The sequence below is a fragment of the Syngnathoides biaculeatus genome, chromosome 6 (genome assembly GCF_019802595.1).
Source record: "Syngnathoides biaculeatus isolate LvHL_M chromosome 6, ASM1980259v1, whole genome shotgun sequence".
NCBI lineage: Eukaryota > Metazoa > Chordata > Actinopteri > Syngnathiformes > Syngnathidae > Syngnathoides > Syngnathoides biaculeatus.
The window spans coordinates 25,511,110-25,537,350 of NC_084645.1; the positions used below are offsets into that span (position 1 = coordinate 25,511,110).

General features: G+C 44.9%; 1 protein-coding gene across 2 annotated transcripts in view; it reads right to left on the minus strand.

The window, feature by feature from the left end:
• Positions 1-282: 282 nt before the first annotated feature.
• wnt7bb (wingless-type MMTV integration site family, member 7Bb) overlaps positions 283-26,241 on the minus strand; it is a 55,295-nt gene continuing 29,336 nt past the window's right edge. For both annotated transcript variants that reach the window (XM_061822529.1, XM_061822530.1), the window contains exons 3-4: positions 6,388-6,659; positions 283-3,387 (exon numbers count right to left, since the gene is read on the minus strand). In XM_061822529.1, the coding sequence (XP_061678513.1) occupies positions 2,908-3,387; positions 6,388-6,659 (752 nt within the window). In that variant the 3' untranslated portion in view covers positions 283-2,907. The remainder of the gene's footprint in view (positions 3,388-6,387; positions 6,660-26,241) is intronic.

Sequence of the window (26,241 nt, forward strand, 5' to 3'; positions counted from 1 at the left end):
TTAGCGATTAAATTACAGATTATTATCTCATTAATTTGCTCCCTGGTGTTGATTTAAAACAATTTTGGTGAACTGACATTCTAAGTTAACAAATAAGGGGAAGAAAATTATAAAATCTGTTATGCAATGACTGACAAGCTTACAGGTAATTGATATCATAAATCGCTCTTATCTTAATATGCTTTGTTCACAAAAGGAGGATTTTTCCTCACCCTGGGTTTCTTTTTCTGCACATGACCGCACACAAAACAAAAATTATAGTGATCAATGTTTCGGGAGTTATGTTTTATTGACAATAGACAGTAGCTTTGCACACTGATTTATTATTTTTTTTAAAAACATGCACTGATGTCACTGATTAATCAATTTGAGAACTTTAATGACAAAATTACTGATGAAACTCTGAAAGACATAAAAATCTACAGTTGAAGCCAGAAGTTTACATGCACTGTGCAACAACACATTTCATTTTTTTGTCTCACTCTCTGAAGTCAAATGAAACAAAACCTCTCCTGTTTCTCGTCAGTCAGGAACACCAATTTTTTTAAATTTTGTTAAATGCCACAATAACGAGAGAGGGAATTTCTTGGGATTTTATATGATTTTGTTTGAGGTCAAACGGTTGCATGCACAAAAAAAGTACTACGTCTTTAAAGAACAAAGGGAAGCTCTCATGATGAGGTCATGGCTTTGGAACCTCCTAATAGGTTAAATGACGACATGAGTACCTAAGCCACACCTCAAACAATCTTCTTCCTTGTTTGAAATGAAGGGAAACTCAGAAGAAATAAGTCAGGAAATCAAAGAAAATAATCATGGATCTTCACGAGTCTAGTTCATCCTTGGGTGCAATTTCCAGATGCTTGAAGGTGTCACGTTCATCTGTTCAAACAATGATACACGAGCATAAATCTCCCGAGTATGTCCAGCCATCACACCGCTCAGGAAGGAGACAGGCTCTGTGTCGCAGAGATGAAAGTGTTTTGGTTCGAAACCAACCCCGGAACAAAGGCTAAAGACCTTGTGAAGATGCTGGATGAACCTGGTAAGGAAGTATTATATTCGCAGTGAAACTGACATGGGTTGAAAGGCCACTCACAGAGAATGAAGCTATTACCCCAAAAGAAACACAAAAAAGGGAGAATGCAGTTTGCAAAAAGACACCAAGACAAAGAACTCAACTTCTGGAGGTAAAAGGGGGAAGACCAGAGAACACCTTACCAACTGTGAAACATGGAGGTGGCATCATCACGTTGTGAGGCTGTTTTGCTACAACAGGAACTAGAACATGACATGGAGATACTAAGGCAATATTTCAAGACATCAGCCAGAAAAGTGAAACTTGGGTCTTCCAAATGGACTATGATCCTGACCATACTGCCAAAATGGTTCAAAAGTGGCTTGAGGATCACAAAGTCAATGTCCTGGAAGCGGCCCTGATCTGAATCCCATCGGAAATTCGTTTGCAGATCTGAAAAGGTGTGTATGAGCGAGGGAACCGACAAACCTGACTCAGTTCCAGCAGTTCCAGAGTACTGTCAGAAGCTTGTGGAAGGTTACCTAAAACGTTTGATCCAAGTCACCCAAACTAAGGAAATATATGTCAACTTTTGACCTTGAAGAAAATAGTACAAAGTTCTCCAAGAAATTCTCATTATTGTGGCATCTTACAAAATGAAATCATTTTGGTGATCCCGACTGACTTGAAACAAGACAGTTTTAGTCTGATTTGACTTCAAACCGCGAGATGAAAAAATGAAACGTGTTTTCGCGCACTGTACGTGAAACTTCTGGCTTCGACTGTACAAGACACCAGAAGACAGCGGAACTTTTTATCTCTCGCGTCGGGCGACAACATAAACAAAACACGCGCCTGCGGTGAGGACTTTTTTTTGTTTTTGTTTTTTTTTCCAAAATGCGGACTTTTATTTAGCACGAATTGAAGAGAAAGTATCAGTGCAGCACTCGACAACAACATCCAGCTTCCAGGAACATTCCCGCCGCGTGACGGGGGGGGGGGGGGGGGGACAAACAATGCAACACTTAAATAGAGCCAAGGTGTTGGGAATATGAAACATATTTTAAAGAGGACAAGATGAGGTGTAGGGGGGGGCAGGGGGGGGGTTCTTATACACATACAGCTTCAGTCAGAGTTCCTAAAGTACTTTCTTAACACTTAGTACAAAAAAAAGACATCTCTACCCGTTAGTGCTTCGTTTGTTTCTTTTTTTTTTTTTTTTTTAAAGATACTATTACATAAATAAACAATTTATTTTTCAGTGTTCAGAACAGACAGTTCCAGTGTGACTGGAAGACTAACATTAACTCCACCGTATTCCAGTTGGCAGCACAAAATTCTAAAGAGTTCTCTGCTCATTATGTTTATTATTATTAATTTTTTTTTTTTCTTTAATGTTTTGGGTACACCTCAACGCACCTCGCTAACAACATTTGTTTCCGCAAACGTGCAACCCGAGCCAGTTCGGCGGGGGGGACTCGGGATCCGGTCGTCCGTGTCCGTTTTAAGCGCTCGGAAGACTCGTGGAGGTTTTTCGCTCATTGCCAGACGTTGGCGTGAGTGTCAGTCTTAAAATCCCCAGAGTGCACTTCTCACCGTCGAGGAGGGGGGTGGGGGGAGGGCCGGGGGAGTGGGCGGGGCACGCCACCCCCCCCCCCCCCCAACATTGCTGTCACCGCGTACATCCTGGCGTGAGGTCGCCTGCTGCTAGTTTGCGTTTTACTCTTGTGAAAAAGCAAATGAAAGATTCTCGTGTGCAAAACGATGCCGTGAAGAGCCGGTAGTGTCGATGGCGAAGAAAACAAAACATAACAAAACAAAAAAAAAAAAAACAAAAACGAAAAAAAAAAAAATCTCTCACTGCTGCTCGTCTGGCGTTGTGCGGCGCCCTACTTGCAAGTGAACACCTCCGTCCGCTCGCTGCACGTGTTGCACTTGACGAAGCAGCACCACTGGAACTTGCAGTTGCACTGCCACACTTTAGTATACTGGTGCGTGTTGTAGCCCCGCCCGCAGCACATGAGGTCGCAGCCGTCCGTGTGCGGCGAGGTGCGGTTGCAAAGGCGCCCCTGGGTGCCCACGCTGCCCGTGGCCGCGTCCTCCTCGCAGTAGTTGGGCGACCTCTCGATGTACACGAGGTCCGTGTCCATGGGCTTGCGGTAGCCCTGAGTCTGCTTCACCTTCAGGTGGCTGGGCTGCCGCAGGCGGTTGGCCCGCATCACCTCCACGTGCACCGCTTCGTTGTACTTGTCCTTGAGCACGTAGCCGATCTCCCGGAACTTGGGGAGCGTCGTCCAGCACGTCTTGGTGGTGCAGGAGCCCGACACGCCGTGGCACTTGCACTCCAGCTTCATCCTTTCTTCTAGAACCTGTTGGGGAAGAAGAAACTTGAGCGTATACCCCGGTCTGCGCTGACCACCTCGACAAAATATGTCAGAAAGGTTCCAGGACTTGCAGGTCTTCGCTTGAAACCCAAAGTTAAAGCAGAAAATTTTGTGCTGCACACTGTAAAACAACTTGCAGACTTCATTTTTACCCTATTACCTCGATAATAAAGAAACTACACTGTGTTAAATACATATTTTATGGTAGCTAAATGCTAACAATGTGAAGTTAATGTTTCGGCTAGCAGTGCAAGTATGACCTGCAGATTTTGTGTTGTGGGAATTGACAGCAGAATTTTCATCGTTGTATCCAGCCAACCATTTTTTTTTTGTCGCTTATCCTCGCGAGGGTCGCGAGAGTGCTGGAGCCAATCCCAGCTATTATTGAGCAGGACGCGGGGTTAGACATTAGAGACACTGCTACTAGCTACTAGCTTGTTGCGCGTGCCCACCGTGATTAATCGACCTCAAGCTACAGCGATCGTCGCGAAGCGGTGAAGTTGATTGTTCAGCCCGATGGTGGGTTTCGGTTGAATTTATCACATCCAACGCACCCATCACTTGATGTTGATCCATTTTGAAAGTAGTCCATTATGCTACGTTGCATAGCGCAGTGCCGTTAACAAGCTAGCTAATAACATGGTGCCCACACGAGTGTAACTATTTAGGACCATTTGACGAAATGCAGCGTTTTGGCTACTATGCAAATGCTTGAGCTTTTGCTACGTGGGAGTATGAGACATCATGGTGAAAATGATGTTAGTAGTACTGTACCATATGGGATATAATGTTAACAGTATTCAATGTCATTCAAGAACTACCGTAATTTGCGGCCTACAAACCATGACTTTTTTCACACGCTTACAACCCCGTGGTTTATGCGGGGATGCGGGTAATTTGTGCATTTTTTTCTAACGGCCGCAAGGGGGCACACGAGCAGAAAAGGTAAGAGTGAGACCGTAATATATGTGCCGAGGAAGCGACATTTACCGGCCGTGTTGGTGCTGCGCTAGCGTTAGCACTGTGCTAGCGTGACGCTGCAGTGTTACTGGAGTGTCTCAGTGATTTTTAGTAAGCATTTTTTTTTTTTTCAAACCGGCCCTGTCAGTGCAGTGTCAGCGCTGTGCTAGCTTTAGCCCCGCGCTAGCGTTAGCGCCGCGCTAGCATTAGCACCAAATGGTATTTCCTTTACAAATGTACTTTGTGAGGCTTACAACCAGGTGCGCTCTGTAGGCCGGGAACAGGCAAAAGGAGGAAAAAATGAAGTTGCATGTTGAATAAATGTGGTTGTCGAATAGTGTGTCCATTTGTCTGGCAGGTTGCGTGTTTTTCTTCCCCCAAAGTGTGGATTTTTTTTTCCCCCGCCACCTCATTATCCCTATCAAAGAAACGCACGACGCGAGAGTTGTTCCGTGATCCTCCGCAGGCTCGCGCTCCAGTCCGGTCCGGTCCGCGCGGCGAGGTTTTCCAAAAATGTAAAGAGCGGGAAGCCGCAAGGAACGCGGCGCGCTGACGTTCCTGACAAATAGATGGAAACGTTTACTTACGGCGTGTCCGTCAAGGCCGCTCATCTGTCACAACACGTTTGCGCACGCGCTGCAAACGTCACATGAAACGCGCGAGGCTGATTTACGCGCTCTTTACAGCTTTTTATAACCGTCCGGTTAAGTAAAAGATCCTTTTTATCAGCTCATTCGTCTTGATTATATGACTGCGCAGACTCATTTTATATGGAATTTCTTGGCCTGTGCGCACATGCGGGGGAACACCGTGATGGACAGTCCACAAGGAAGATGCTTTTAATTAACTAACATACTATCTCAGAGTTGTTTCTGTGAAATCTGACTGCAAGGACTGCCGAGGTAGACAGGAAGTGCATTATTCCATATGGCAACGATCCATTCGACCATCAATCTTATCATTTTTCTGTATCTTTTCACAATGTGTGTAAAAATGAAGTGCCAGGGTGCTTCGGTGTGACAGAAAGTGATTTGACTTTCGCTGACCTGAAGAAAAAAATGGGAGAAAAACTTGCCAGATATACTAGAACACGAAAGGCTGAGACCCCCCCCCCCTAATAATAAACAAATAATATCTAAAATAATCCAACAGAACCAGTGCGTGAGGATATATCGAGTGGATGTCAGAAAGCTAAGATCGCAAGACTTTTCTGACATTTCTTCGAGTAAGCTAGCAAAATAGTCAAGTTAGCGCACTACGAGGTAAGAACAGCGCTACAGTGCTAGCCGACTACGAGGTAACGTCAACGCTACTGTGCACTGTCCGTTTTGGCATCATAAGAGCATATCTCACTTTTGCTCTTTGAAATCAGCGTCGCAGATCAGCAGCCAATCAAAAATGGCGATTTGTATTGCACGATCTTTCTGAACAAAAACTACTTTTCTGTGCCCTGCACAAGAGCCATCCAACTGTTGCCAATCTGTACCAAAACAGTACCATAATTCCCGGCCGACAGAGCACACCTGGTTATTGATAGATATTTAGAGATATTTACAAAGAAAGACACAGAAAGCTTAACGCTAACGCTAATGCTAGCGCCGCACTAACGCAAATGCTAGCACCGCACCAACTGGGCCGATTAAAAAAATCAAAACAAAACAAAACATACTGGTAAAAATCACCGAGATACGGCAGTAACACGCTAGTGCAGCGCTATCAGGGCCAGACCGGTAAAAGTCACTTCCTTGGTTTTGCATTTTCCGGTCCCTTGTCAGGCGAGGTGACGGGTAGAATAAAAACGGCCAATAGCATGGCCCAGAAACGGCAGTACAGAAATACTTTCTCACGATTTTGCTTTCATAAGTAGCTCATTGAACATATTAGATTTGAGCATCTGTGTATGGACACAGTCAAGTACTGTTTATCTTTGGTGAACTAAATGCTGCCACCCTGGGAACATTCTCCCGAGAGGTTAGCACAGACGCTAACGCAGCAGTGGTTTTATCAGAACCTCTTGGGTCTTACCTTTCTCCCCGCCTCATTGTTGTGCAGATTCATCAGGCGACGTGGGGTCTTCTTGATCTCCCGGGCGTCGACAAACCGGCGGGAGAACTCGATGCCGTACTTGATGTCGGCCGAGCAGCCTCCCCACTTCCAGCCCTCCTCCTGGTTGTAGTAGCCCTGCTTCTCCCGGTCGCAGCCGCACTGGCTCAGGTTGCCCTGGCTGCACGCCGCCGTGATGGCGTGGGCGACGCCCGCCGCCGTGATGGCGTAGGTGAACGCCGCCTCCCGGCTGCCTGGAAGACGGGAAAGTACGCAGTTTCTTTAGGAAAACCGAGAGTGTGGGTAGTGTAAAACGACAGAAGCGAAAGTCAGAATTTGCCAATTTTCCATTGCACTTGAACTCATCACACCAATGGACAATTTAGAACAGGGATGTTACAAATTTAGGACACACAATAAGGAACAGGACGTTCATTCATTAAACGTACCAAACCACAAAGCTGTTATATATTAACATACTTGAAAATGCTCCCAACTATTCTTGCTGCATTCTGTTGACATTTATCATCTCACCCCCAAATATTTGAAAATCCAGCCCCCGAAAGCCAATGTCACTGAGCAACATAAAATTGCAAATTGCAAAGTGAGCAGACCCGCAAAAATACCTCAAAAAGTCACACCTTAAAAGATGCAGGAAGTCCGCCATTTTGGGTGAAAGCTGCCATTTTAGCGGCTTTCTGACAATACAGTGAAGAAAATAAGTATTTAAACACCTTGTGTGAGGTCGTTAGCTGCATAAAGACACCCGTCCACCCCGTACAATCAGTAAGACTCAAACTTGTAACATGACCAACAAGACCAAAGAGCAGTCCAAAGACACCAGAGACAAAATTGTACAATTCCACATAGCTGGAAAGGGTTACGGAGAAATTGCCAAGCAAGTTGGTGGAAAAAAAGGTCCAGTGTTGGCGCAATCATTAGAAAATGGAAGAAGCTAAACATGGCGGTCAATTTCAATCGGAGTGGAGCCCCATGCAAGATATCACCTCGTGGGGTCTCAACGATCTTTAGAAAGGTGAGGAATCAGCCCAGGACTACACGACAGGATTCGGTCAATGACCTGAAAAGAGCTGGCACCACCGTTTCCAATGACCATTTGGATGATAAGGAGGAGTCATGGGAGAAAGTTTTGTGGTCAGATCAGACCAAAATGGAAGTTTTTGGTCATAATTCCACTTACCGTGTTTGAAGGAAGACGAATGATGAGTTCCATCCCAAGAACACCGTCCCTACTGTGAAGCATGGGGGTGTTTTTCTGCACATGGGACAGGACGACTGCAATGTATTAAGGAGAGGATGACCACGGCCATGTATTGTGAGATTTTGGGGAACAAGCTCTTTCCCTCAGTCAGAGCATTGAAGATGGGTCGTGGCTGGGTCTTTCAACATGACAATGACCCGAAGCTCACCAAGGAGTGGCTTCGTAAGAAGCATATCGAGGTTCTGGCGTGGCCGAGCCAATCTCCAGACCTAAACCCAATAGAAAATCTTTGGAGGGAGCTGAAAATCTCAGCGACAGCCCAGAAAGCTGTCTGATCTAGAGAAGATCCGTGTGGAGGACTGAGCCAAAATCCCTCCTGCAGTGTGTGCAAAACTGGTGAACAACTACAGGAAACGTTTGACCTTTGTAATTGCAAACAAAGGCTCCTGTACCAAATATGAACATTAGTTTTCTCAGGTGTTCAAATACATATTTGCAGCTGTACCACACAAATAAATCGTTGAAAAAAAACATACATTGTGATTTTTCTTCTTAGATTATCTCGCTCACTGTGGACATGCACGTACGATGAAAATTCAGACCTGCCCATGATTTCTAAGTGGGAGAACTTGCAATATAGCAGGGTGTTCAAATACTTATTTTCTTCACTCTCTGTGTAAAATTTGATGACTCATCCTCATCCTCTAACAGCACAACTTCAGGACAGAGGGTAACGGGAGATATTTGACATCTTGCCAAACTCCTGCTTGTTAAAAGTGGAATTCCTTCATTGTGGTACTCATAAAATATTATCGTATTGTATTGTAATCGACATACAATTGCAGTAAAAATGTAAGTTGACGTTTGCGCCGGGACAAGACATGAAATGTCCTTCCCTACTGGCCTCCTGCACCTTCGTAGGAATGCGGTCCCCTTTCTGACCACAAAGCATTCCGGGCCTCGCTTTTGGGAGTGCAGCGTTGGAATTTTTGTGCGGTGAGAGCCGGTCTAGGTGCTGTCCAAAGTGCTGAATTCCTCAACGGTAGCACCTTGTGTGCAGCAACCCGGACTGCGAACCGCCGCCATGTTCCGGCCCCGCTGCCTAAGTGACGACGATTAAGCCGCCTCGGCATCTCGTTTTATTAGGGGTTTTTTTCCCCCGTCAAATTCCCGCGTGCCTGCCAGCTCGTGACCTTGTCGGGCAGTCGGACGGGCGTGATCTCACAAATCCACGTTGCCGAGCTTCGAGCTGACGCGCTGAGCGGACTACCGGTGTGAGAGAAGCGAAGGGAAGTCTAAAATCAGCGGCAGCGAGCGCGGACTTGTCCGCTTGATGTGAACACAATGTACTTTTCTGCTTGGTGATCCGATTTCCCCCCTGATGGACGTGACATAATTCATCTAAACAAATTTTATGTCTCCCCTTTTCCCAAACACTTTCTTCCCACTCATCAAGGTTGAATATTAGTCAACATATCAATCACGATTATTGTTTTGGGACAATTGAGGCAAAGTATGACTTTGCAGATGCAACGTTGACCGAACCGACTTGTTACTAAAAGGAAATACATTTTTAACTCCAAAAGGAAATACATTTTTAACTCCAGCTGTTTTTGCTAAATTTCCTTATATTTATTAAAACAATCATAGTAAAAATTGATACTCTACAAATCCATCTATCCATTTTCTTAGCCGGTTATCCTCACGACGGTCGTGGGAATGCTGGAGCCTATCCCAGCTCTTACACCCTTAACTGGTTGCCAGCCAATTGCAATACTCCTGAAATATTTGTGATAATCATATTGGTGTCTTATTAATGTAGAGAGAAAAAAAATTGCTCATATTCCCCAGTGCCCAGAGGTAATCTTGGAACGAAAAACAAAAAAATACCCATGATCACACATTGTAGATCTACTTTTAAACATTATGCTGAGTTATCCATCCATTTTCTTCGCCGCTTATCCTCACGAGGGTCACAGGGAGTGCTGGAGCCTATCCCAGCTGTCATCGGGCAGGAGGAAGGGTACAACTGGAACTGGTTGCCAGCCAATCGCAACATTCTCGAAATATTTGTGGTTTGAAAAAAAAAATGGTGTCTTATTAATGTAGAGTAAAAAAAAAACATCATCATGTTCGAAAACGAACGAACGAAAAACCAAAAAATACTCATGATCACATGTAAATCTACTTTTGATCATTTAATCATCATCAATTAAAAAAAAAAAACACCTGTGGAGGTGAGTTATGAGTTCTGCCGAATCATCAAACATTTCCCATGAAGCTCCGCCCACAACCTATGATCAAACATCCCACGAGACATCATCCGGTTCACCATGGGAACTCCTGATAGTTCTGTTTATTTCTCCAAATGTTTCCATCCATCCATCCCTTTTCTTTGCCGCTTATCCTCACGAGGGTCACGGGAGTGCTGTAGCCTATCGCAAATGTCATCGAGCAGGAGGCTGGCAGGGTAAACCCTCAACTGGTTGCCAGCCAATCGCAGGGCAACGCTGAGTTATTTGTAACGTTTTTAATACTTTCTCTGCAGCGCATGATGTTCAGGGTGGCGGACAGCTCGAGGTCAATCGCAAATTTTTTCGGCCACATGTCTGACACAACAATTACGGCGCGAAAGTAGGAACAAGACGATCGTTGGCACAGTTGCGTTATTACCGGATAGGGAATCAACTCACGGAAATCAGGTGACTGTTGTCAACATCTCGGATCATATACCGCAGTGGCCCCCAACCTTTTTATCACCGCGGACCGGTCAACGCTTTACAGTTTTTACCGCGGACAGGGGTCGGGTGACGTTAAGATTGTTTGCATTGAATGTCGTTTTCCTGAAAATCAAATCTAATAAACATTTGAACCCATTTCTGGATAACATCTCATTTCCGTGTATAAGAGGAGACATGCGTACTCCGCGTCCAAAATGCTCCTCGAAAAGTCGCGAGTTAAGGGGGTGTGCTTAGATGTTGTTAATAACTTTAACTGTTAAGAACTTTCTTTTCGTGGAAGTTGTCGGCTCTTCTTTCATCTCTTTACCGAGCCGTTTCCCGTTTGAAAAGAAACTTTCCAAAGACGTGTTTTTTTTTTTTTTTACTCATTTTGCCAGGTAGTGGGGGTCAATTTTGATGTAACCAAGAGGATCTGGTCGTTTTTCAAAATAAAATATTCTTCAGACTTGGATAATGAATCCAACGGAACTAATTGATTATTTCTTCTGCGGCCCGGTACCTATTGATCCACGGACCGGTACCGGGCCGCGGCCTGGGGGTTGAGGACCACTTATATACCGTATATAGATACTACAATTTTATCCATAAATTCATTTTTTTTTAGGTTTAATATTAGGTATTTCTTTCGATGCCGTGAATGCTTGATACTCCGTTTCGATTACATCGCGTGTTCGAGCGAGGGGTCACGTTGACCAGGTTGTCGTGGCAACCGGCCTCCCTCCGATCCTTCATTCGTGCGGGCGGCTCAGAAACAAAAGAGGACCGCAAAGCGTTTCAGGGTGTCTTTTGATTTACGTTGTGCAACGCGCTCACTCGCAAACACATGCGTCGGGCACTCCCGGGTCGGACGCCATTTGCTTATAGAAGCCCATCGAGTCATGTCGGCCGCCGTGGCAACGCCCAGACCGGAGGAAGTCCGCTCGGGTCGCGTTGCTTACTGTGCAGCTGTTTTCCATTCCATTTCCTATTCGTTCACCTCTTGTTTTAATCTCACAGGCTTTTTTTTTTTCTTTTTCTAACTCTTGGGAAATATTTTCGTTCCCCTCCTCCAGCCAAATATATATATATATATATATATATATACAGTATATATAAAAGTGTAGTTTCCTTTGGTGCAGGACTAATAGCGCAACCGCGGGTTTGCCCGGTCGGGGACTGACGCACGACATCTCGCCGCCGCCGCGCTCGTCTGCGGTAATGAGATGCACCACCCTGTCGACAGATTCCATAGGAATGAACGCACGCGCTGACTCAACATATACTCATACGGTATCACAAAAGTGGGTACACTCCTCATTTTTGTAAATATGTGACTGTACATATATATTTTTTGCATGGGACAACACTGAAGAAGTTCTGCTTTGCTATCATGTAGTCACAGTGCAACAGGTAGAAGAGTGTAAATTTATTGTCCCCTCAAAATATCTCAACATAAGAGTCATTAATGTCAAAACCTCAGGCAACAAAAGTGAGCGCACCCCATTGAGGAATTTTCCAAAGTGTCAATGTTTTGTGTGGCTGCTATTTTTCAGCACTGTCTTAAGCCTTACGCCGATAGAGCTCGTGCACGTGACGTCACCATTTTCACGGCGACGTATTGCCGGTCAAAAAGAGCTGCTCGACAGTGTGGGGGACGTTGAACCGGAGCAGAATATTCACAATACTTGAGAGTAATTCTATGGAATAGCAGCTCAAAAGACCAGAAAAGATCGATGGATTTCGATGCCCAACCAAATACACACGACTGTGTAGCGATCACTTCCCTTCAGGTAGAAATTATTCCTCTCAATCTCGAATTTCCAAGAAGTATTTATAATGCCAAATTGGCTCATTTGAGAACAATGCGTTAAAAATAAAATAAAGACGGGGAGTGGTCCCCAACGCACACGGAAGCGTGTTGCGGCCACACGTTAAACTTTGGCAAACCTCTCCGCAACAGACGTTTATTTTTTTTGTTTCTTTTTTTAAATATGCATTGTTCTCAAATGAGTCCAATGCGTATTAAAAAAAGAAAATAAACCATCTGTCAGAGAGGTTGACGTAGCTTAACGTGTGGCCGCAACACGCTTCTGTGTACGGGGGCTGAAGCCTATCCCAGCGGTTTATTTTCTTTTTTTAAAAAGAACAATATATATTTTTAAAAAAAAAAATGTCTGTCACGGAGAGGTTTACCGAAGTTCATTGTGTGGCCGCAATGCGCCTCCGTGTACGAGGAGCCGACTCGCTGTCTTTTTTTTTTTTCTAATCATAGTTAATGAATACGAGTTTGTGTAAAACCTGGGTCATTTATTTAAATATTGGGATTTGTATTGAAAAAATCTCGAGTGGCTCCATCGCTATGTGGGATTTATTCTTGATTGAGAACAGATCCAGCAACAAAGTATTTGTATGGGTCCAGATTTTTATACGCTTTCAAACTCTTCTGTGTAATTCTCGACTTACTCACCAGATCCATGTGCAGATCCAGTTGTCCAAGACAAGCGCAAGCGGGTTAACAGTCCAATTTCTTATCGGCGAAAACCTCAACTTCAGCATTAAATTCTGATCCTCTATGCCAAGTGTCTCTCATTTTTCCAGGTACCTTCGTTTATTATCACGTTGTAAATGTTTAACGGTATCGGACAAAACTCTAACCGACTTAGCATTGAACAATGGTTTGTTTGACCGGCACTTCCGGCCAGTGACGCGATTTGATGAGCTCTATCGGACAGTTGTACCGTTGAGTCACAGAAGTCCAGGGACCTCTTTTTGACTGAGTGGTACCGTACTTTTGAGTCACAGAAGATCTTGTCCATCCATATATTATGAGGACACTAAGTCATTTAGAAAAAAATAAATAAATAAACTGACAGAACCGTACCAAGATTTAGTCTGGGATGAGTGGATGTTTCCATCGTAACAGAGACAAACAAAAGTGCGGTGGGGGGAAAGCTGAACTTGGAATTTGTGCGTCTGTGTGCTCGTTAATTAATGGATTAGTTTTTGGTTCAAAGGGAAGGATGTAAGGCATTAAGACTAGACGGACGGGACTCTGCAGTGTAAATTCTGGGGGAGTGATGACTCAACCGCCGGGATGACTCACGAAGCCTTCGAGTGCAGACCACCACCAAGGTTGATCACTTGTGAAAACTTATGCTCATATTTCTCTATTTTAGAAGGCGGCTTCCTGTAGAAAAGTATTTTATTTTATTCTGGGATGCGAGGAGTGCTCTGATTGTGTCTTAAAGTGTTAAAAAAAAAAAAAAAAAAAAGTCACAAGGCACCCTTAAATATTTGGCTTTTATATATCCCTTCAGACATTCGGAACAGACAGACGGGACTCCCGCAAGATTAATTTGAAAGCAAATTTAGACGGAAATTTAGTTGCAACGATTTCATCCTGGTAGTTTTTGTATAATATTTCTCACAAACACGAGTACACTTTATTCAAACCACTTTTTGCCACCCAGAGCTAATTAAAGTCAGCATGGAAGCTGCCAAAAGCCATGCAAGTGCTAAAAATATGACAATTAAACATCTTTTGTGTCTTAATAAATGGCACACCGAGATTCCCTCACAAAAACAAAATGGCCAACCCTCCTTGTCCAGATTGCAGATGAATGGCGCTTGTGCAAAGTCAGCAGTATAATTTAACGCAACTCATTGAAATTTTTTTCCATTATTAGATATTTTCAATATTTTTTTGCTTTCAGATTCACATTATAATTGTTTAATTACATGGCAACGTGACGACAGCATATGACGATCCGAGGGTGAAACTATAAATGTTTTTTCTTTGACCCTCTTAATCTTATGCGTAGAGTAATTTCTAGATATTTTATGCTTGCATTTTTTTGGAGTTCATATATGTTTGCAATGTGTTTAAAAAGTGTTTTAATGTGTATAAATGTGTTTAATACGGGCAACAAACGCAGCAACATCACAGAGAACTGTTTGGGATGCACTGCCTCTACATTGTACAACATAATTTTTTTTTTTTAAATCAAACCACAAAAACATGGCACAATTGTCAAGAAAAAGCGGATTGCCACAAAGAAGATGGGTGACGGTAAAAGAGGGTGGATATTTTGAGAGGCCGCACCTGTGCATTTTGGTGACGGAGACTCTTCACACTTTGCTTTCTATTCACCGCCAAATATGTCATCGTCAGTCAAGTTTAGGATTATTGCAAAGACTCAATATTAGAACGGCTTGGTGTGGCAGTAACTTCCAGCCGGCTAGTTCTGGTTTACATTTAGACCCCTGAAAGTTTTTTTCTCTGATAGCCACTTTATAGCCACTTTTGATTGGCTGTTACTTCTGCATCATTCCAACGGCGTGAACCAGCATTCAAATTTTGTATCTGAGCAAAACCAGCGGCCGGTTTACTTGTTTAACTTCATACTTGAAGTTTGGCCTGGCACGCCACAGACCCAAATAGTATACAAGAAATTCAAAAACAATTTATCAATAATATGCCGATTTAAATGTAGTTCAGATGATTTTTCAGGTGGCTCAGCTGGTAAAGCATTGGCCTCACAGTTCTGAGGAACCGGGTTCGATCCCGGCCCCGCCTGTGTGGAGTTTGTATGTTCTCCTCGTGCCTTCGTGGGTTTTTTTCCTGGCACTCCAGTTTCCTCCCACATCCCAAAAAGATGCAACATTAATTGGACACTTTAAATTGTCCCTAGGTGTGATTGTGAGCGCAGCTGTTTGTCTTGATGTGCCCTGCAATTGGCTGGCAACCAGTTTAGGGTGTACCCCGCCTCCTGCCCGTTGACAGCCGGGATAGGCTCCGGCACTCCCCGCGACCCTCATGAGGATAAGTGGCAAAGAAAATGGATGGATGGATGATTTTTCAATTGTCAATTCAAGAATGCTGCCTCCTCAAACACAGAACAAATTAGCCGTTCCGCCTAAATGGATGCAGGCTTACGGAAGACCTCAAATCTGAGTTCAAATTTTGCTAAGCGCAAAGCCAAACACAAGGGTGGGGTGATGAAAAATCCGACCACAACAAGTCTGTTTTGTAGCAGCAACGCGCCTTTCTCCCGTGTTGATGTGCGTGCAAGTTGTACTCGCCGTGCCCTCCGCGGAGGAAGGGCCTTCTTTTGGCGAGGAAGCCGTTGCGGAGAAAAAAGGCACCCGTAGAACTCTCAAGAGGCCGGCCTCAGCGTCCTGAAAGCCCTCCAGGAGGAACCACCCTGGGGTTGCCTCGCTTGCTGCCAGTGGAAAATTGGAGTGACCAGAAAAACCTCAGTGAACTTGGAAACAAGCGGGAGAGAAAAAGAATGGCGGAATATTAAAACAGATGTCTAATGGAGTTTGGAGGCAAGTGTCTGTTGCGCTGTGCTAAAAGGAAAAGCAGATCAAATGGGGCGTCGTGCTGAGAAGGTGCAGGTGGTCGTAATTGGGGGTCGCGTATTGAACAACGGATATTAAAAAAAAAAGAAAATGGAACTTAAATATAGTTGGGCAAAATATATTCTAGCATAGCACTGACGAAAACAATCAGGTTTCTTCGAATGACACTCACACTTTGAGGGAACATTTGCGCTTTGGATACAACACCGCTCAAGTTGAGAACAGGGAGTCCTGCGGATGGGGAACCGGCGTCGTAAAGTCAAATTGTCTTAGGTCGAGACCGTCTTAAACCGAGGACTCCCGGTATATGACCTCACCGAAGGAGAAATGGGCAGACGTTTCTTAAAAACAACCATCATGGTTTTAGTTGAACTGCCTCCTTGCATGCACATTTTTTTAATAAATTGTATTCCTCATTCCCGAACATTTTCCCCTTGCCAGGTACGGTAACACCCTCGCACGTGGGCAAGGAGAGCAAGGGGATCGATTGTGTACGGATTTCGCCTTGTGACAAAACAAAATATCTATATTTGTGGCTATCCCTTAATTAACATCAATTCCCAGTTAATTATCAAGACATGAAAAGTTTCCAATTTGGAATATTACCAAAATTCCTCATCTCGACTTCCGAAGGAAATCCACCGGAAATTTTCCACCCTTCTGCAACCGTAATCGTATATCATCAGGGGATAAAAACTCTTAAGATTCACATGTGACTAACTCTGGCGGATGCTTCCATATGTGCTGACCACAGCACGTTGGACACCTGCCCGCTTATGCGGCAACGGCCGTGACGTCAGCGACGGGGGAGGAGGGGCGGACGCAAAAAGATGTCGCGGCTCGCCGCTGGAGCTGCAGTCTGGCTTTTTTGGGGCAAAGAGGCAGGCGCGCCGCCGGGGCAAATTTCTCATGACAGCGCACGGGAAGATTTACGAGTGTCGACACTCGTATCGAAGGGTGGAAGCCGCGGGGCCGTCTGAGGTCACCCGATGTCCTCGCCGCCTGCGGGCTATGGTCAAATAAGGGCTGCTGACAAAGAGAGGCACAAACAAGCGAAGAACCAACGGCATGGTGCTGCTTTGCCAACTAAATCTAGCAGAGGTAACAAAACAACTCATACCCTGTATTTAAGTACAAATACTGTATAAAAAGAAAGCAGAAATACTGATTCAAGTCCTGTATGAGCAGAGTACAGCCTCGGAAACGTATTTATATACAGATAAAAAATGAAATTACAATACAACATAATAGAAAGGAATGTGAAGAAAATAATGTAAATACTGTATATTGAGCTAAGCCGAAAGTAGCATAGCACAGTTGTTCATTTTAAGCTAGTCGTGCTTGTTAAAGCTGTCAACTTTTTTCCCGCAAAGAAGTCGCTTTGTTTTTGTTTTTCCCTCCCCGCACTTTCAGGGTTGACCACAGGCGGTTTCCACTTGACTACATTCTGTGAAGTCGCTTCTTCTTAGATCACTACTTGAAAATCTCTGCTAGCTACGAGAGCTAGCAACTTGAGGGGCTACCCCCTAGCGGCCATTGCTAAAAAATTTCGTGCCAGTTTTGCGGCTGTGAGAAAACATTCCACAGGTAAGTTAGAAAGATTGACTTTGACACTGTTAAAGTTTTTTTGTAAAGGTTTTTTTTTTTTTAATTTTCTGCTGAGCTTAATTCACTTGAACAAAGTTTTGTTTAGTTGTTGTCGTTCACTCTTCACTCTCTGCTTCACTTTTATAGGCCGACAGTTTTTTGCGAAAAAGCCGTGTCAATATTTTCCCAAACTTCATCAGCGGATAAGCAAGAAAACAGATTTTCTGTGAAATTTTTTGATGAATTTCATAATACAGAACTCTACAAATTGAATTTTATTTTCAAATGCGAGGAAACAAGTTTAAATTTTCCGTCTGAAATAGGACGTCGCAGAGACGACAAATGAACAATGCGTTTAGCATGTATTTTCAATTCATTTCCAAAAATATATCTCACTGATTGACTTGAAATTTCATGTTTTTATGACAAAAAAAATGCTTATTTTTTGGATAGGTTTTGATGATGGTGCTTCATTGCATATTTTGGGAAAAGTTAACATGTCACGGAAATTGGACCCTAGGTAATATGCAAGGTTTCTTGGTCGTCATGGTGCTTATACGTCTTTCCTTTGCACTTAAGCCTTTTTTGGCTTACCAAGTCGAATTAAAAATCCTTCACGTTACCAGAACTGAAAAAAATGTCAAGCTCACACAACCAGTTTTAATTTTACATGCCAAACTTTGAGAAAAAAATAACCCCGCCATAATCCAACCCGTAAACCATGTCCTCCACACGTTTTGGGAGTACCAAGATGGCGGCCAACTGGCTTCAACCAATCGACATATGCGCTATCCAGTCTTTATTTTTGGATCAGTGGTTAAAGCTGTCAACTGTTTTCCTGCAAAGGAAGTCATTTTGTTTTTGTTTTTTTTCTCCCCCGCCCTTTCAGGGTTGACCACAGGCGGTTTCCACTTGACTAGATTCTGTGAAGTCGATAGATCACTACTTGAAAATCTCTGCTAGCTACCAGAGCTAGCAACTGGAGGGGCTAGCCGCTAGTGGGCCAATGCGTCTCTCTCGTATTTATAAGTCAAGTTACTGCTGTATTTCGATACTTTCATTGACCATGTCATTATCTCCCCCTAAATTGGACTTTTACAAAGATAATAAATGGTTTATCTCATTTATTGACACAGAAATATTCATTTAACAATACTGTATGTTCATTGTTGTGCTTGCATGGTGTGGCACATCTCACTAAATTGCCAATCTCCATCAGGTTTCCCAAACATGAAAAATAGCTATCAAAAAGTGAGGTTGAATGAAATTTAGCATAAAAAGGGGTTGGGGGGGGGGGGGGGGAAGGAAGCCGGTATGGTGGAAAAAAAATACCCCGGAGGAGATTTGGTCAGACTGCAGCGCTGTGTAAACACACACACACACACACACACACACCCGCGCACACAATAACAGCAGAACCCAACAGTGCCGCTGAATGGGCTCCCGGCCTGTTGATGGAGCCGTGAAGGAGAAACTTTTTAAAGGCCATCCTGGACATGGACTCACGACCTCGACAGACACACACACACACACACACACACACACGGAGCGATGGACTTGGGAAGTTTGTGCAGCTCCGAAAGAAAGCTCATAACGAGCAAACAAATGGCGCCGCAGTGAACAAAGGGAAAAGTGTCACCTGCTGGCGGCCGGGAGTCTCTACACCTGAGCCGACTGAACATGAAGCATGAGGGTTAGTTAGCGTGTCCATATTTGCGGAAAATGTGCTAGAAAGTGGCATACTGGTAAAAGTATTGGATCACTGTTAGCTTTGTTGTGGGAATTATGCTTTTCCCAGGATCCTTGCTGTCGCCACACTGCACACTCGGCTCAGCTCCTTATCCGAAAGAACAGCGGCGGGTAACTCGGCTCAATCACGGTTCAGCCCTGCGATTGGTTGGTGACCAGTCCGGGGTGTACCCTGTCTCTTGCACATACGTCGGCTGGGGTCGGCTCCACCTCAGCCACGAACCGAATGAGAACAAGCACAGACAGAATATGGGCTGGCTGGATGGATCCTGCTGTTGCCACACCGCATACTTTGCACTTATAGAAGAGGACCGTGAGCAGCCTCTGGGCCATGTAGGGCCTGCGAGCTCGCTTGTTCCGGCCCGCCGTGCAATTCTGAAAGCAAATAGAACCCCGGTTACGAAAGGGCCCAAAACGCTCGGAAGAGATAGCCAAACATTTGTCGGATTGTTGCGTCATATATTTTCATTTGGACATCTGGCTTTGTTTTTATTTATTTATTGCTTTGTTTTTGGGTTGCATTCCAAGATTACGAGTGAAATAGAGCCTATCCCACCAAAGACAGCCAATCACGGGGCTCATATCGAGGAACTGCCCACAAAATAAAAACAAAAAGTCCCTCTACTTTATATTTTTTTCCCTACACAGCAGAAAATCCGAAAAGAAAATTGCAATTTCTCTTCAGTTTTTACAGATATTGCATTATTTTCCACCAAATCCCACAACAGTATTTACATTGCACTCTCACTAATGTCTCTGACTTTTGGTTTCAAATTTGTTGCATGCAAGGGCAATTGTGTATATTTAATAATATGATGAGGTGATTGCATATGTACTGCGTATGATTTTCACAGTCGTAACCACAAGTACGACGTGTGCCGTGATGAAAATATGTTTGACGCCCCTGATTCGGTGTGTTCAATATCCAAGAAACAAGCGTCAAAACTGTAAGGCAGATGTGCTAACCACAAACTAACAAAAAGACTGAGGATATCATCCAAAAAAAATTCATTTTCTAAACAATAAATCTAATACCATTTGAAAAAAAATGCGCATGATGCCGTACTGGCTGATCCCCCCCCCCCCAAGGCCCCCCCCCCCCCCTTCCTGAGTCTGACGTCCTTACTTCCCCAGTCAGTGTATTGGAAATGTCATTGAAAAGTCAACATCATCAACTTCGGTTTCCACACTTTGCATGAGAATATATTAAAGTCCCGGCGCGGCAATGCCAGGGCTGACACCGTCTCCGGGTCTGAGAGGCCCCAGCCGAAAAAAAAGGGGAGGCGGCAGGAAAGTGGCAGGAAAAAAACCCTCGTTTTGTGTATTGATAGGCTACTACTGTTTTCCGTTTCGCTTTCTCTGTAGCGTTGCTATGAACGTACGGAACGCTCCCTGCAAATTACAGACAAAGTTGCGGTCCGTGAGGTTTGCAGCTTGAGTTATTAGCGCAGCAGTGTTTTCTGTTACAATAATATTGTTTCACCAGAAACGTCCGGGTCCCACCGTTCCGCTTGGGGGGGACGTGACAAGCTCGTGGCCCGGCGACACACACCGCAGGCACCTATACGCTAGACTGGCGGAAAAGCGGTAAAGCTAAAACAATTATTCCCGATGGAATGGTGAGAAGTGAGCCGCCTCCCAGGCAAAGAGAACTGAATTAGCAGAAAGCATCTTGTCAAACCTCCCCGAGGTGGACTTGGAGCTGTCTGACTTGTTAAAACAGGCACGGAAAACTCCATTCCTCTCGTTTGAATCCTAATAATGAACCCGGAGCACAACCTCACCTATACAGAGCTGGAAATGTACTGTAGATCTTCATGTAACGCATTAGTTAATTCCACAGGGGTGACGCTAGGACACATGGAACATACACCCTTCAAAATTTAGAAGTACACTACCATCAGCGACTTGTATTTATACGGACTGAAGATAATTCCAATTTGTTGATGAACTTTGGACACACTGGCCGTCATCCGATCAGAGTGTGGATATCAGTCGGAACTGATTCCACATCAGTTTCAATAACGCACAGCGAATAACCCCTTTTGTAAACGTTGACAATTTTTAGTCCTGATCCCCTGATCGGTCAATGGCTGCGAAGGTTTTAAATGGACCATTGAGTGGTAAACAACGCCATGACACACATAAACAACAACACAACAACCTGAACTATCTGTCAGTCAATGAAATTTAGATTTTTCAAAGGAGCAATGAGTGCTAAACATTTCCACACCAGCTGCACTGAAGTCTGCTATTTGGAGTACTACACTTCCAAATGAACTGTTAACGTTGATGACAATATTGAGTCAGTGATGAACCGTAACAGTGATGAGCGCAAATTCATCCCATACCAGCTGGACCCAAGTCTGCGGCTCACTACGATGCCAAAGACTTATTTTGTAAACGAGTTCCATCATGTGAACCACCGCGCTATCAATGAAACGTTTCATCAGCCTTGAAGCCAAAGGGATTGAACCTTAGCTAGACGGACGACACCCTGGAGTGTTCAACAATCAGTCACAGGAGTCGCTGACAATGAGAGAATGAGTGAGATACGATCCCACCCCAGGAGTATTGAAGTCTGCTATGTGGACCACTTCACTATCACGGCTTGTTTTGTAGATCCTGAAGAGAATTAAGAGTCACCAGAGAGCCGCAGATACATGGACTGTACTGTGGGCTGTTTGCCCTCACCGCAGATTGGGAATGGGACAATGAGTGGGAAATGATCCCACGCCGGCTTCACGAATTCTTGCTACTTGAACCACTACATAACGCTAAGTATTTCATTTTGCAAAGATGGAAGACAACTTTTCCTTCAGTGAATCTGACATACATGTTTTTGGACTGTTGGGGGAAACTGCAATACCTTGAGAAAACCATCCTTACACAGATCGTAACGCAGAACCTTCTTGATGTAAGGCAGCTGAGCAACCACTGACACACTGCACCATATTTGGTCCGTGCTTGACCACCTCTGCTGCCCAGCACCTAAGTGGCCCAGTACCGGTGTGATTGTTGGCACATGTAAAAGTCCAGCGCGTAGAGAATACAGTGATTGTGTTGAACAAAGCGCACTACGAGATTATAGTTGATCCTCTCGCATCCTGCTTCCTCCAGCGTCTAGCGGCGCTGGCAGACACAGACGGAGGCAGATCCTCCCGATAACGCGGCGCTAGAGGGTACGGAACGGGGAGCGCGAGGGGAGGGGATCCGCAGAGCAACCCCAGGGGGCCACGTCAGCAGACATTGGAGAGAAACTCCTGACTCACCCACGCACTTTGAAAGCTAGCTAATGAACGAACAATGACAGCGGCGTTCGGAGGTAGGGGAAAAGGGAGGTCCCGCCCTAGATACGGGGCACACGACGTGGGATGCGGGAGATGACCTTTTGGCGAGCCCACGCACCGGAAAACAAAAAGAGGCATCCCGCTCGGCTGTCTGACGCAGCGAAAGGAAAGACTGCGCACACGGGCTGTCGTGTTTTCTCTGGCCTACACACGGAGGATGGTCAGACAGGATCGTGAGCGACCACATGATGATGGGCTGAAAAATAGGCCTCCATCCATCCACCACCACCTCCGCCGCCGCCGCCGCCGCCACTCTTCCACCTCTGCACAATGCACGCATCATTACCACATGTTCAGCCACACGCTATCAGACAACTGAGTCTGCATCGCCTCTCGCAGCACGCCGCTGTAACACTAACCTGACCCGTAAATCATGCATCGTAAACGTAGGAAAAGACACGAGATGACCAGCAAGTGGCCTCTGCTGCTCTGCTTTGAACATTTCCGATAAAACCACCGGTACGCCAACCGTCCCGTCTGGGCCTAATTCGGGATTTTATGTTAAATCCGTCATGGAAGTCACTCCCATTAACAAAAACAAATGCGTCTTCTAATGTGAACGGAATCTGTTTGAGAAGTGAAGCGCGCGAGCACAAAACACGACGACACTTGGTACAAATGATTTATGATCTGTGGCAATTTCAAAGATTTTGTGCAACCAGAATCAACAACTGACGGGCCCTCAATATTAACCGATATTTATCATTTCTAAAGGATCCATTCCCAGCTGATTTTCCTGCTTCATTGCCTGCCATTCCTGCTCACAAAAAATCTGAATTGTGCTGTTTACATTGACTGACGTTGTTGGACAAGAGGCAAGAGATTTTGGTGCAACTAAAATCATTTTAGTAGTTTGAAGAAAGATGTTTTCTGTTCAAGCAAAGGTCTTTGAAAGAATGCTTGGGTGAGTTTGGTGGAAGAACGTCACATTAAACCCATCACACTTTTGGGAGAAACTGCAACTACGGATTGTGAGCCAGAGACTCGTTGGTGATTCTTAAAGGTCAAGTGTCATGCCTATAAGCGTTCTGAAATAGATATTGTAATGAAAAATACATACAACATTATTCACTTCAATGTCGATACGAAAAAAATAAATATGAGCGGAGAGCGCGTCATCCATGGACAACGTTGCGGAAGTCTCATTCGACATTCAAGTGGTAGCCATATTGGCTGCGTCTTCTGTCCGTGACATCACACTGGGAGATTCGCCATTGAGAAGACGCTGTGCCACCTGTTATGGGAGACGAACAACAGAGATATTCGGATTTTTCCAACGCCCCTTCTGACACGGAAACTCTTTTCTAAGAAGAGAATATCTCACAACCGAGTGAAGTGACTGGGGCAATATTATCGTATGGTTTCGAGGCATATTTAAATGATGTGCGGATCATGGCCATAGCGCATGCGGCCAAAACACCTCCCTGCCCAATCCACATCCCCGGCTGCGATGAACAACGCCGCCCGCGAGCAACGATGACTGCGCCGCCAAACCGCCTCGGATCGGACGATCCATCTCCGTGCCGGTGATAACGCCGGCAGCAAGTGACGAGGATGCCGCTGCCACACCGCCTCCCCGTCCGATCCACCTCCGCGGCGGAGATGAGCCACTGCGGCCCGGCGCCGTCACGAGCCACCCTGGCGGCGCCGCGTCCGCCGATCACGGCTTCGACCGGAGTGGCACATTTACACATTTAGCACCCCTGACTTACAGATTACGCCCCCCACCCCCGAACTATTGTTTTTTTTAGTAGCTCTATACACACCTACCTGTCATTTGGAACCCACGAAGTTCTCGTCCTTTGCACCCGTGCAATCCATTTTTCACGACGAAGCGGGTCTTTTGGAAAAATATGAAGAGTGAATCCAACCTCCTGAGCGTTTGAGCAATATCCAGCAATGCAACGAGCCGGCATTTTGGCTAACACGAGGGAACAAGGAGCTACCTTCCCGCAGGTAAAACTAATAGAAACAAACGTGTCCGCTTGAGGGCGGGTCTGTCCCTTACGCCACTTCCCGCTTCTTCTCGAAGACAAATCCCTCGAGAGGATTTTCATGGCGGGAGTTACAAAAAGCTGTTATGTCAAAAACACGTTTTGTGGTGAAAAAAACGCAGCAGTTTTTTCATGCATTTCATGACAGTGGACCTTTTAACAAGTTCTTCAATCACCACATTTTCATGCATGTCTCGTGGACTGTAGGCAGACTTTCCACTTGTCCCAATACCTTTGTCCACACGGCATCCAGACTGAAACAACAACGTCAAGTTCAATACAACGTCTCTGCGTGTGTTTTCAACAGTGTCAACCGGTCTAACTTAATACTTCAACTCTCATTTCCTTTTCCTTTGTCAGAGCGAGGAAATAAAGCATGAATGGAACATCGCGGTCATTTAAATACATTTCACGTCCCGTTGCCAGTTCATTATTAGCTTTCGGTCGGACCGCGCTTGTCATACATGCGAGGATACGATTTCACCACAAACGGCCATCAAGTGATTCCGAGAAGTGGGCGGGCGCTCCCGTAATGCGTTTAAAATCTGCGAGCATTGTGTCGCGCTCGTGACCGCAGCTCGCAAATTAATGGCTGCTCCCATAACAATAGAATGGCAATTAGAGGGGTAGTAATTGCACGTTTTTCATCCCGCGTGACTATTTAGGAAAAAGATGTAACTCAGCGCAATGCGTTAGCACTCGGGCCTTATTCCGTAAATAAGACGGGCGACAAATAAGTTCACGCACTGCATCCAGAATCCAGCGGATTTTGCACTCCTCCTCCTGTCTCACTCTATCGGCACTGACCTTTCCCCTCTACTGCACCCCCCCCCCCAACCCCCTGGTCTCCAGGAGCTCTTTCCACACAAGTGCTTTTCAATGAAGACACTGACGTAATCATCCTTTATCTGACTGGACGCATTTTTTTTTTTTTTTCAGGCCCCTTGGCAGGTGGATTCGCCCACTAGCTTGCGGATGGTGGAGGTGGGATGAAAGACGGGGGTGAGGGGGGGGGCGCCCAGGGAATTACTACAATCATGGGAGGACGGGGGAAATACAGATGGGAACACGCCCGCTGTTGTCACAACTACTCTCTAATTTAAGCACCAACATTCCACTACCGTTCTGTTTGTTTGGGCTAATTATTACAATGCTAAACATATGATAGATTAGCGCAGTAGGCCCAAGTGTTTTATTTCCAAAATGTAGAGCTGTTCCATCACTTTTTTAGGACATAAAACTGACAAACTGTCCCAAATGGTTCATTTGAATAAAGGTATAGTTACAAATCTTATAAATAAGTTTTATTTGATTTTATTTGGCCCATAGCAAAGGTCAAGGGTTTTGTTTTGTTGTTACCCTACACCTCACATCAAGGTACAGTGAAGAAAATAAGTATTTGAACACCCTGCTATACTGCAAGTTGTCATACTTAGAAATCACGGAGGGCTTTGAAATTTTAATCGTCGGCGCATGTCCGCTGTGTGAGATATGATCTAAAAAGAAAATTCCAGAAATCACGATGTATGATTTTTTTAACGATTTATTTGTGGGACACAGCCGCAAATAAGAATTTGAACACCTGTCTATCAGCTAGAATTCTGACCCTCAAAGACCTGTTAGTGCTCCTTTAAAAGTCCACCTCCACTCCATGTATTATCCTGAATCAGATGGCAATTGTGTGAGGTTGTTAGCTGCATAAAGACACCCGTCCACCCCGTACAATCAGTAAGACTCAAACTTGTAACATGGCCAAGACCAAAGAGCTGTCCAAAGACACCACAGACAAGATTGTACAATTCCACACGGCTGGAAAGGGTTACGGAGAAATTGCCAAGAAGCCTGGTGAA